The sequence below is a fragment of the Musca autumnalis genome, unplaced genomic scaffold (genome assembly GCF_047663935.1).
Source record: "Musca autumnalis isolate F117 unplaced genomic scaffold, ASM4766393v1 scaffold_1, whole genome shotgun sequence".
Taxonomy (NCBI): Eukaryota; Metazoa; Arthropoda; class Insecta; order Diptera; family Muscidae; genus Musca; species Musca autumnalis.
In genome coordinates, this window is record NW_027411644.1 from 319,811,434 (window position 1) to 319,825,058 (window position 13,625).

At 35.7% G+C, this 13,625-nt stretch overlaps 1 protein-coding gene across 1 annotated transcript in view; it reads left to right on the top strand.

The window, feature by feature from the left end:
• Positions 1-1,523: 1,523 nt before the first annotated feature.
• LOC141390063 (organic cation transporter protein) overlaps positions 1,524-13,625 on the top strand; it is a 39,721-nt gene continuing 27,619 nt past the window's right edge. Inside the window, exon 1 of the mRNA XM_073962515.1 lies at positions 1,524-2,595. Within this exon, the coding sequence (XP_073818616.1) occupies positions 2,486-2,595 (110 nt within the window). The 5' untranslated portion in view covers positions 1,524-2,485. The remainder of the gene's footprint in view (positions 2,596-13,625) is intronic.

Genomic DNA, 13,625 nt, shown 5'->3' on the forward strand with positions numbered 1-13,625 from the left:
TGGTGGATATGTTTTGTGACACCAGGCAACTTAAAATTTTAAATTAAGGTAGTTCTTTAAACAACAATTTAGTTAAATCCTCAAAATATCGAAAATCGGGAGGTACCGTTATATGAGAACTATACCAAAACATGGACATATATTGAACATTTTTGTCGGAGATGTTTTGTGACCATAGGAAACCTCAAATATAAAATTACAGATAATTCGGTCAACAAATGTAGTTAAATCCTCAAAATACCGAAAATCGGGAGGTACCGTTATATGGGGGCTATACCAAATGTTGGACCTATGTTGACAATTTTTGGTTGATATATTTTTTGTCCACAGCGAACTTCAAATGTTAAATTACAGGTAGATCGGTAGCTAAAATACCGAAAATCGGGAGGTACCGTTATATGGGGGCTATTCTAAAAGTTGGACCTATGTTGACAATTTTTGTTAGAGATATTTTGTGGCCACGGCGAACTTCAAATCTTAAATTACAGGTAGATCAGTAGCTAAAATCCTTATAATACTGAAAATCGGGAGGTACCGTTATATGGGGTCTATACCAAAACGTGGGCCGATAAATCACATCCTCCGACTTGTCCAGCATATGGAAAAAGACATTCGGGTGCAAAAATTTTGCGCTTTATCTCAATTATAGCGGACGCTTGAGTGATTGCAACACCATATAAAGTTACTCCCAGATGGACATGGCTATATCGACTCAGGTTTCTATTCTGAACATATAAACTTTATAGGGTCGCAAATGTATATTTCACTGCTTTACAAACGGAAAAGCAAACTTAATATACCCTCCATACTATAGTGGAGGGTGTAAAAAGACGGAGAAATCCCCGGTTAGAACCAAGAGCGAATCAATTACGAAACAAAGACATTCGTCCGTTGCCGATATCTTGAAAAAAATTAAACCAGAGGGAATTGGAGTGGGAATTACGAGGATCCACAAAACCAAAGACGGCAATGTACGCATTGACCTGAAAAGGAATTTATGCTTCCTCCGATGGAGATATGCACATTTGACTGACCCCACATTTTTCCATTTAATTTTAAAACCTTATATATGAGAGTTTATGGCGATCGGTTAAAGTTAACCTGTACCACCAGGGATAAGACCAAAGGTGCATTTTTACGAAAATTCTCTGAAAGCCGCATTTATGGTGCAATCGATGAACATTTTTTAACAGTTCATTGTTGTGACCTAAAAACGCGTGGTTACAAAAAATTTTGAGAATCGGATCGGAGTTTGATATAGCTCCGATAGGTCGATTTTAGGTATTTTGGGCCCTGTATAGCTATATCGAAATCTGAACCGATTTTCACAATTGTAAGTTACAAAAAATTATTTTTTTGTCAGTCTAATGTACATACTTTTCGACAGCAGTGTACTTACATATGTACATGCAGTACTTGCTGTGGGCGATCGTCTTGAGTTCGTTCATCGCACAACATTGTGTGCTGTGTGGCAACTGGCTGGTGTTCAAACATCATAATGACCATTGAGTCGAGTCGTCAATGGTGTTTAGCATTTGTCGTCTTTCTCGTTGTTCGTTTAATATGAAGCGATCTATGCCTAGAGACTTTAGTAAGCAAAACGCATTCAGTGTGATCGGTTAGTTGCAGGTTTAAAACGGGAATTAATTTTTTGAGCCGACGACTTCAAACGTAACTTGAAGAAGTAAATGCACAGACAGGGAAAGTTAAATACTGCTTGAAAGAAGGGAATGAAGTACACTAGACAATGAAGAAGGAGAACAATTCTAAAGTGTAAAAAAAAAATCAATTAAAATCCAACGACGAGTGGAAGAGGTCGTCACTCTCCATTGACAATCCTTTTGAATAATAAATGTGGCTGTGAAAATCGCAAAAGAAAATTAAGGAAACGAAAAAAAGTGAAAGTGATCTGTGATAAAATAGAAAATTGTTAATTTGTTTTTTGTTCAATAACTTTTCCTCGAGATTTTGAATGTTAATGTCACATTTGTTCTTAAATGCAACACTAGAACCTAGGCGCCATCAAAAAATGCATGCGCATTGTGACACAGTGAAAGTCGATTAATTCAATTCTTACCTCCCACCGTTGTTAATTCAACATTGTGATCATCAACAGTTCCTCCAAGACTAACTAACCCCCAAACATTGTTATTAGTGTGTTAAGTGTTGTACAAAGTAACAGAAAAAATTGAAAAAAAAAATCACAGACTGACTGTGTCTTACTGACTGACTTGATGATCATCGTTAGTGGCCACTAGCTGGACGACGAGCAGAGCACATTGTGACAAATATAATAGAACCTTAGCACAAAAGAAAAATTGCGTGTGTGTCCCACTTGTTGTTGTTATTCTTTTGTAACTTGTGGAATTATCCCCAAGGTAGTTTTTGGTGGAGGTGGTGGTGCCATTTCCATTCCACGCAATTATTTAGTGGAAAAATACAAAGTTATTTATTATTGGGTGACAACAACTACCCATAGTCCAAAATGACTCAGGATCAAGGTGAAAAATCAAAAGTCATCATAAATGAAGATACCTATAAAGATATTGTGACCAATGAATTGGAACGTATTGGCACTGGTGGAATATTTGTCTGGTAAGAAGAATTCTCATCTAAAGTATTTATATTTTTAATTAATGCTAATTATCGCGTTCTCTATCTCACTGGAATTTCAAATGTCAAAAAGTTTATCACCATCATTCATTTCGAAGGGAACCGTAGTATTCATTGTCAATGACATTTAGAAAACAAAATTAGATCACATGTTTGGAATTGCAGTGTGGTGTCTAAACACATTATACAAGTAAAGGTACCTATATTGGTATTAAATAAAAAATTAAATAGGTATGTGGGTTATTAACTCTAAAATACGGACAAATAACTATGACATTCCATTTTCTTCTTGCATTTCTGTGGTTTTTTAAAGGGGACTTGGAGAAGTAGACTTTGGTTCTAAGCTCAATTGTCAACACGTATGAACGGCGTTAATTTCGCCCGTTCCGAACTTTTTATACCCTCCACCAAGAACTGTATTAAGGCAATACTTTATTTTCGTTTATGAAAGTAATGAGCTCTTCCTCTTGATTCTTGAAGGAGCAGAATATCTTCTTCTTCTTTATTGCTTATTCGATTTTCGAATGTTAGCGATCATATTACAATTGTCAAAAAAATTACATATTTATGTTTTTTATAAATTATTAACAAAATAGGAAAATATATCTCTATTTCTCGCTATGCTTATTAGATTTTCGGCGTTCTGGAATTCTGTCCATTGTTGGATATTTTGAATCCATGACATCTCTTTTCTTCCTCTGGTACGTCTTCCTTCTATGTTTGCTTGCAGTATTTCCTGGAGAATGATGTATTTACGGTTTCGCATAATGTGCCCTAGATATGCCGTTTTCCGTTTCTTTATGCTGTTTAATAATTCTCTTGTTGTATTCATTCTTCGCAATACTTCAGTATTTGATACATGCAGGACCCATGGTATTTTTAGTGCTCGACGGTACACCCACATCTCAAATGCTTCGAGTCGTTTGATATCTGCCGCTTTTAACGTCCACACTTCGACTGAATATAACAAGACTGGCCATATATACGCTTTTATTAAACGAGATTTTGTTGCAACATTTATATCATGGCTTATTAGAACTTTTTTATATTTATGAAATGCATCTCTTGCCATTTCTATGCGACATTTGATTTCTTTTGAGTAGTCCCATTGATCGTTTAGCAAAACTCCCAGATATTTGAAACTTTGTACCCTCTCAATATGGAAATTTTGTATTTTTAAAATCAGCTCGTTGTGAGCGTTGTTCTTACTTATTATCATAAATTTTGTTTTGAGGGTGTTTATTTTTAGCCCATACAACTCACTACTTGATGTTAGTCTATCAACAAGATTTTGTAGGCCTGATATGCTGTCGGATATTAATGTAGTGTCATCAGCATATCTGATATTATTTATGTAACTGTTGTTTATCAATATACCTTCTTGGATGCCATCTACTGCTTCGTGAAAAATTTTTTGGGAGTAAATATTGAAGAGTAGTGGGGATAAAATGCATCCTTGCCGAACTCCTTTAGATATTGCTACATCTTCAGTTAAATCTCCATTTATGTTGACTTGGGCAGTCTGGTGCCAGTACAAGCTTTTAATACACCTTATCTCTTTCTCATCGATTCCAATTGCTGTGAGAATTTCCATGAGCTTATCATGCTGCACAGTGTCGAATGCTTTTTCGTAATCTATAAAGCATAAAAATACGTCTTTGTGGACACTTCTACATTTTTGAACGAGTATTTGTATGCAGAATAAAGCCTCACGGGTTCCCTTTCCTTCCTTAAAACCAAATTGAGTTCCTCCCATTTCCTTTTCACATGTCTCATATATTCTCTTCTGGATAATTTTAAGAAAAATTTTAAGAGCGTGACTCATTAAACTAATGAGACGATAGTCATTGCATTTTTTGGCATGGGGTTTTTTTGGTATTGTTATAAAGGTGGATTTTAGCCAATCCTGTGGGTATATACCAGTATCGTAGATGTAGTTAAACAGTTTTGTCAGTAGCTCAATGTTGCTGTTATTTAGCATTTTTAATAATTCAACTGGAATTTCATCAGGCCCTGTAGCTTTTCCATCTCGAAGGGATTTTATTGCTGATTCTACTTCATTATTTGTGATGCTGTTTCCTGTCATATAATCTGGTGCATTGTTAACGTAGCTTGATCTGTTATCATCCTTAAATAGTGTTTGGATATATTCTTTCCAGATATGTTTCTTTTCTGCAATTTCAAAGACCGGTTCATTGTTGTTATTGAAAAGGATAGATGGATTTGTATTCCTATATTGTCCAGATGCTTCTTTCAATTTCTTATGCAGGTTGAAATCGTCATGTAGGCTCATAAGTCTTTCAATTTCCTGACATTGAGTATTTAGGTGATTATTTTTTGCGTTACGTATCTCCCTTTGAATTTCTCTATTTAGTTCCCAGTACTTTTCGTAATCTTTATTTTTAAATGCTCTTCTTTCATCCATTAGCTGCAGGATTTCTTGAGTCATCCAATTTTTGGTCTTTGGTTTTATAAAATTGCCTAGGGTGTTTCTGGCTATTGAGTTTATAGTATTCTTTACATTATTCCATATATTTTCTATATCTTCGCTGTCGACATTATTCAGCTCTGTATTTATTCTTGTACATACATCCGATTTTAGTGTTTGGTTTTGAAGTTTTCCTAAGTCAAGTTTTTTACTTTGTGCCTTTTTAGTATGAGTTTTTAGTTTTATGCGTATCTTTGCCATTAAAAGGTTATGATCTGATGGTACATCAGCACTCGGATATGTTGTGGCCTTCCTTATTGATGAGCAGTGTCGCCTGTTGATAAGAATGAAGTCAATTTGGTTTCTAATGATGTTGCCAATTCTGTCTTGTGGAGATTTCCAAGTGTAGAGCTTTCTTGGCGGTAGAGTGAAAAGTGTATTTGCTATCTTCATGTTGAATTCTTGACAGAATTGAATGAGTCGTTCACCTCTTTCATTTTTTTCGCCCAATCCATATCGTCCTGTAACACCAGTTACTTCACCTCTCCCTACTTTTGCATTAAAATCACCTTGGATGATATTTATATCATGGGGTTTTGTAAGTTTAACAAGACTTTCTATTTCCTCATAAAACATTTCTACTTCTTCATTGCTTCTGTCTGATGTGGGAGCATATACTTGAATTATATTGATGTTGAGCGGCCTTGCTTTTATTTTGATCATCATGGTCCTATCTGACTTTGGAAAAAATCCTACCTCGCTTTTGGAAATGTTCCCTCTAATGATAATCCCAACACCATTCCTATGATTCTTGTTCGAATTTCCAGAGAAGAAGATTTTGGCACCATGGGATACGAATTCCGAAACATTCGGCCACCAGGTTTCGCAAACACCTAGGATATCTATATTCAGTCTTTCCATTTCAGATATTGTGTTGCTTAATTTGCCTGACTCATAAAGGCTTCTAACATTCCAAGTACCAATGTTAAGCGTCTTTTTAGTTTTACCTCCGGGGATTCTTAGCACCCTCGAGTTACCGGAGATTGAGGGCCATATGTTTGTTTCTGCATTCATTGTAATATGGTTTTCAAGGGATAATACATCAGTGATTTCCCCTTATCTTCTGATGGGTTGTAAGTTTTCCGTCCTCGTTTCAGCCGCTCTTCTTAGAGTACAGACGCTGTTTGCAGCCGCCCACTGTGGAAACAGACACCGCTACCTGTTGGTCCGCGAGAGGTATTTGATTTCCCTCTTACCACCCATATCTGGGAAGCATTCCCCTATCCGCCACCTGGGGACGCGTCCTCTAGGGGTTACAGGCTCCCCCGAGAATATCTTAACTGACAATAATCCAACGAATTTGGTAGAAAAATGTGACTAAAATCTTCAACTAATCTTAAATGAGTTTACCCTTATATGTGGGCTATACCAAAACGTGGACCTATACTATTTGATTTTTTGGAAGGGATGTTTTGAAACTGTATTATTGGTTTGTTCCTTTATTTTCGATGGGATATTGAGGGTACAACCTTCAATTTACCGAAAATCAGGGGGTACGCTTACATGAGGGTGGAAATTTGTATACCCCTATGGAAGACTACATAGCAAATTACATCCGTTTTGGTGGGATATTAACGGCACAACTTTCAAAATACCGGAATCGGGAGAAACGCTTCTATGGGGGCTACATAAAGTCATGAACCTATACTGATAATTCTCTTCTGAAATATTTTATACCTCTATGGAAGACTAAATACCAAATTTCAACGATTTCGGTGGGATATTGAGGCCACAACCTTCAAAATACCGAAAATCAGGAGGTACCCTTCTATGGTGGATATATCAAAATGCTGACCGATATAGCCCACTTTCAATACCAACATCCTAGGAGTAATAGAAACTTTTATAGAAAGCTCTATCTTAAAAATTGTGAGCTGTATCTTGATTTCAACAGACGGATGGTCAAAGCGACATCTTTATATCGACATAGAATTTTATGCTGATCAAGAATATATATACTATATAGGGTATCCGACGAATATTTAGATGTGCGTGTATTATGATGTAGGATATAAAATGACACAAATACAGAAGAACTAAGATAATAATACACTAGATTTAATCGGAGTTGAGATGCGAAGGAAACCTACAGATTTTCGATTTATTGGGGTACGAATTATCTAGCTCTTCCCTAATTCGGTTCGAATCTCTGCACAAGTTGCCATAATGTATGGACATGTCCTACGAAATCGGAAAGTTTTTTAGACATCGGCCTGAGGTTAAAACATGTGGTCTCCAGTTTCACCCCTGTGGATGAAGGAGAGACTTGACTACCAGATAAGAATACCAAAAACCTCCTTCGAGAACCCATGTTATGTATAGGAGCAGGGACGTACGCATATTTTTATGAGTGAATAGTCGTAACTTAGGCCATGTTTATATTATAGCTTTTGCAGAGTTAACCTTCTTTATGAGGATTTGTTTGAAATATACGCAATGAAATTGACATTTGAAACCCAGTGGGTTTGTTTAATAAAAATATATATAAACGTACTATTATGCCTCGTCGTTTTCGCCTACCTCGGCACCATCATAAATGCAATAAATCAGTAGTAACAAGTAAAAAAGTATCAGTCGGGTTTGGCGGCAGAGATATACCCTCAGTCTGTGTGAATTGAAACATTTTTTACTACAAAATTATATGTATAGATGTTTTCAGAATAAGTTCATAGGACCAAAAATCACAGTATGAAAAATATGGATTTGGATTAAAGCTCAAAATGCTGGTATGGACCATAGTGTCCATTCTGGATGCGGGTCTTATTTTATGTGTCATTCCTTTCGATAGATACCACGTCTACCAGTTTGTGGGATTTTGCCCATAAAACAACATAATATCACTCCAAAAATAACCACAAGGAGAACATTCGGTACAAATTTCCAAGGATCCTCGAACCGACCTTAAATTGCGCTTAAAACAAGATACAAATTATTACACAAACAAAAAATCCGCACGGAAAAAAATTCCGATGGAGAAAAAGTAGGTATCATGAACGCTCTCAAACATGTGTTTTCTCCAAAAAAAACTCTCTTGCAAAACTGAAGGGAGTTTACCAAAAATCTTAGTATTTCCCACAAACTTTGTACAAAACATGCAAAATAAACACTTTTGTTGGGATTTTTATACTAAAATCTTTAACTTGTGGTTGGAAATTTATAAAAATTGAGCAAATTTTACAAAATAACATCACTTTGCATTGAATTTGGCAGCACTGAAGGGTCTTTTTCATACCTTGTGTGCCCTAATTGTTGTGAAAACAAAGAAAAAATTTATAGCTCTGTTCCAGAACTAAAAAGTTTTTACAATTTTTACCACTTTTACACATTTTGCGTTCCCGTACACAAAATTTATATGAAAATCGTTTACGACTTTTACAACTTTTACGACTTTTACCACTTTATAAAGTACGGGAACAGGCCATATGTGTTTGTGTTTTTAGACAAAATCAACAAATTTAATCAAATAAATTACACTTTTATACATCAAAGACATTCAGCAGATGTTACTAATTATGAAAAACATCAGATGCGATTGGAAATTTCTAAGAAGACAGTGCAATTGACTTCATTGTGCTCTGGAACTGCCACTATCATGGGAACAAGTGTCGTTTAGGGGCACCTCTCGGATCGGTCCGAAATTTTTCCAACGATATATAATTTTCCGGGGGGGAAGTCCAAACTTCCCGAGATATGGGTCTTGACATTTCGGAATACAAATATATATTATTTTCCGGGGGGAAGTCCATACTTCCCGAGATATGGGTCTTGACATTTCGGAAATTTCGTACTTTCACACCTTTAGGTTGTTTAGGGGCACCTCTCGGATCGGGCTGAAATTTTTACAGTAGATAGCCCTAGGCATCCTGAATACAACGATATATAATTTTCCGGGGGAAGTCCATACTTCCCGAGATTTGGGTCTTGACTTTTTTACTTTTATCACCATTATTTTTAAAACCTATGCAATATGGGACTCGTTTTAATGCTCACGAAGAGTACTTTCCAATGCCGCCAATAATTAATAATGATAATTAGATTTTCCAATAATAATTTATTAAGTTTTTATACGTCAACATAATAAAAAAGAAAACAATAATAAAAAACCAATAATTAAAACCAAATATGCGGTTGTCGGCAGCACCTTCGTTTGGCCGGAACTTCGTCTTCTTCACAATTATCCTCGGGACAACTTACATCCAGTGCTATAGGGTCTTCTGTAAGACCCATTCTTAATTCCTCCAATTCGCTGTCATCTGTAGACTTTGACAGCAAATTTTAGGAATTCAAGAAATGGGTCTTTTTTATTCGTTTTGCACCATCTCAAAAAGATAAACTTCTGAATATAACCGTTGAAATAAATTTTTCGACGGTTATATTCAGCAAGTGATCCCTTGAGATGGCGCCATTATCCCTCGATCGTATTCGTGTGCTGCCCTGTTTTTGGGTGCAGAAAATTTTTTGAGTGGTTAACCCGATAGTGATTGTAACCCTCAATTTTCAGCGAGTCGTACGCCTAAAGAAAAAGTTCATTAATATTAAAAAAGGTTCAATCTCAAAACACTTACCTTCCAAAGATCCGATACGATTATGGAGACCGGCCGAATATATTTCCTTATTAAAGGAATCAGAGTATCACGGCTGCGATCTTCAACAGGCACTATAAATCAGTTGTTAGTGCCTCTCTCCACACCACCAAACACCCACTGTCCCTCTACGGCATGCCCACGGTTATATTTGCCTATTTGCCTATTTTCGACTCATCAATTTCGACATATGTATATTCCTGGGCCACCAATTTGCAATAATGTTTGAAATGAACTGAAAACCACAACTTCCCTGCAGAAGTTGTTCCAGTCAACTGCACATTTGTTTCCTATTCCTGATTCTTCCATTATATCGGATAATGGACATTTCCTCTTAACCCATAAAAAACAAAAAAGAATAATTTGATATAATGACAAATGCGAATTTTCGAAAAACGTTCCTTTCCCGAGGGAACGCTTGAAATCGCAGTTGCCATTTTTACGGCCCCGAAAACGCTTTACGCATCTAAGTAACAAAACATTGCTGTTTTTACAAATTACAATGTATTGGAAAACGGAATTCACGATTAGATATGAAAATCACAAAACATAAAAAACGGAATTCGCGATGATAGTTGTTCATATAACCATATGGCAAATCATAACACTTAGTAGAAATCAAAAATAGATAATTCATACTTACGTGATCAAAACTCTCTTTTAAATTGAAAGTGTTCTTAAGTAGCCGGCCTTCGGCCGGGGATTTAAGAATTTCTCCTATGGACAGGGTCAAAAGTGGGCTACGCGATCAAAACTCACTTTTAAATTGAAATCCGAGAGGTGCCCCCATGGTATAAGTAAAGAGGTAGGTTTAAATGAAAATAATCTATAGAACCCTTGTTTTTCCTGAATTCCTAAACACAAAAGCAACCAGTGGGTTTGTTTACAATACCCATGGTATAAGTAAAGAGGTAGATTTAAATGAAAAAAATCTATAGAACCCTTGTTTTTCTTGAATTCCTAAAACTTCAAAATAAAAGCAACAAGTGGGTTTGTTTACAATCCATTTTTTGAGCATTTTATAAAAGAACCGAAAAATGAATGAAGTGTCAAGGTTTCTCCACATAATCGAGTTGTGAATATGATAAACTGATTGTTTCAATGCAAATCTCACCAATTTCTTCCATACAAATGGTCTAAAAACAATTTTAAAAATCATTGAATTCGATTGTTTTTAAAATTGTTTGGCATATTATTCAAATACCACACACACATACACAGTTTGGTTATATTGTTTTGAAGTTTCAGGCATACTCGAATGAAAAAAATTAAATTGACATAAAGCTTTGGCTAACCTTTCTTATTAAACCATGACAATACCATTTTTGAGCATTTTATAAAAAACGCGAACAATGAATGAAGTGTCAAGGTTTTTCCACATAATCGAGTTGTGGATATGATAAAATGTTTGTTTCAATGCAAAGCTGACAAATTTCTTCCATACAAATGTTCTAAAATCAATTTTAAAAATCATTGAATTCGATTGTTTTTAAAATTGTTTGGCATATTATTCAAATAGCACACACACATACACAGATTGTGTATATTGTTTTGACGTTTTAGGAACAGTTGAAAGAAAAAAATTGAACTGACAGAAAGCTTTAGCTAACCTTTCTTATTAAACCATGGGTGCCCCTAAACAACCTAAAGGTATGAAAGTACGAAATTTCCGAAATGTCAAGACCCATATCTCGGGAAGTATGGACTTCCCCCGGAAAATTATATATCGTTGTATTGAGGATGTTAAGGGCTATCTACTGTAAACGACATTTAAGCCCCTAAACGACATTTAAGCCAAAAAATATGCTTTTATCCCGTGTTTTTTTCAACAATTGTTATGCAACAATTTTGTATGTCCAAAATTCTCGCATCCCATCGTTGATCAATACAAAAAGTGGAGAGTGACTGAGTTTACAAAGTGATGTTATTTTTTAAAATTTGTTAAATTTTTAATAAATTTCCAACCACAAGTAAAAGATTTGAGTATAAAATCCCAACAAAAGTGTATATTTTGCATGTTTTGTGCAAAGTTTGTGTGAAATACTAAGTTTTTTTGTAAACTCCCTTCAGTTTTGCAAGGGAGATTTTTTTGAGGAAAACACATCTTTGAGAGCGTTCATGATACCTACTTTTTCTCCATCGGAATTTTTTTCCGTTTTTTTCCCTTCAGTTTTGCAAGGGAGATTTTTTTGGAGGAAACACATCTTTGAGAGCGTTCATGATACCTACTTTTTCTCCATCGGATTTTTTTTCCGTTTTTTCCAAATGTTTCGTTTTTTCCTTTAAACTCCCTTCAGTTTTGCAAGGGAGATTTTTTTGGAGGAAAACACATCTTTGAGAGCGTTCATGATACCTACTTTTTCTCCATCGGAATTTTTTTCCGTGCGGATTTTTTGTTTGTGATAGCAAAGAAGGGTGAAGAGAAAAATTCCGCACGGAATTTTAATTCATGATTCGGCTGCTGATGTTTTTCATAATTAGTAACATCTTCTGAATGTCTTTGATGTATAAAAGTGTAATTTATTTGAGAAACAAGAAACAAATGGTCTGTTCCAGTACTGCAAGAATCTACTAATTTTTACTATTTTTTTCGATAACATAAAGGAAAAATTGTTATCGTAGTAAAAAGTAGTAGCTTCTTGCTGGTTCTGGAACACAGCAAAAGAGAAAATTTTAAGTGTTTGTGTTTTTAGACAAAATCAACAAATTTAGATTTTGTCTAAAAACACAAACACTTAAAATTTTCTCTTTGTTTTCACAACAATTAGGGCACACAAGGTATGAAAAAGACCCTTCAGTGCTGCCAAATTCAATGATTATATTTCTCACATTATTCATGGTAGGAGGAATGTTCTCTCGAGAAAAATATATTCCGCGAGAGTTGTATCCCGCAAGAATATTCATGATTGGGTTGTTAGTTTGGAAAATATGTCGAGATCCAAAGTTTGGACCAAATCGGTTGCTCCGTTTATGAGATATCGCGCCTTCCATTTTTAGCGAATATTTTCGATCTTTTGTGGAGAGGTACCCGAAGGAGTGGACCCTTAAGCACCACCTTTGAATTTCATATAATATTCGAATATATATTACGATATGCAAAGTGTGGACCAGTATTCTATTCGAGAGCTTTTGTACACACCAGTCACTACACATGCTGGCTGTAGTAGTTTTTTTACAGCTTTCGGATCATTTTCTGAAGAAGTATGTATTTGCCACTCAACTTGTACCACCGTAATAGTGGCTTTAAATGAAACATGTTTCACTTTTCCGATATTTTGTGTGGGAGGTACCCGGAGGAGTTGACATATATAGTAGAGTTGGGCCATCTCGTTCAATTAAACGATCCGGATCACTGTCCCGTTCAAAGACGAATGAGTAACATCATAAAAATCAACGTGTGATACTGGTGTCCATTGAACGGATCGTTTAATTGAACGACATTGCACAACTCTAATATATAGTCCATATTCTAACCGGATCAATGTCTCGTAGAAATATTACGATGTGCAAAGTATAGTGCGCTCTATTTTACCGAAAGGTTTTGAACTTTTGTGGGGGAGGTACCCGAAGGAGTGAACTGATATGACCTATTTTCGAACTAAACTAAGTTCGGACAAAATATTACGATGGCCAAATTTTAGCCAACCACTACACTTGGTGCCATAGGGTTTTTTACAACTTCGGCTTATTTTCTCGGCAAGTATAGTCTTGCCACTTGTAAAACATGTACTGCCGTAAGGGGGCAGAAAATATAAGTCGTTACAATAAAAATCAAAGCGATTCGAGAGCAGGTCCTAAACTGAACTTTTCCTAAATTGTGTGTGGGAGGTACCCGAAGGAATAGGTCGATAGAGTCCATATTGGAACCTCATCTATGTCTGGTAGATGTCCAAAGTATGGATAAAATCGGTAACTTCCTTCAAGAGTTATCGTGCGCACAA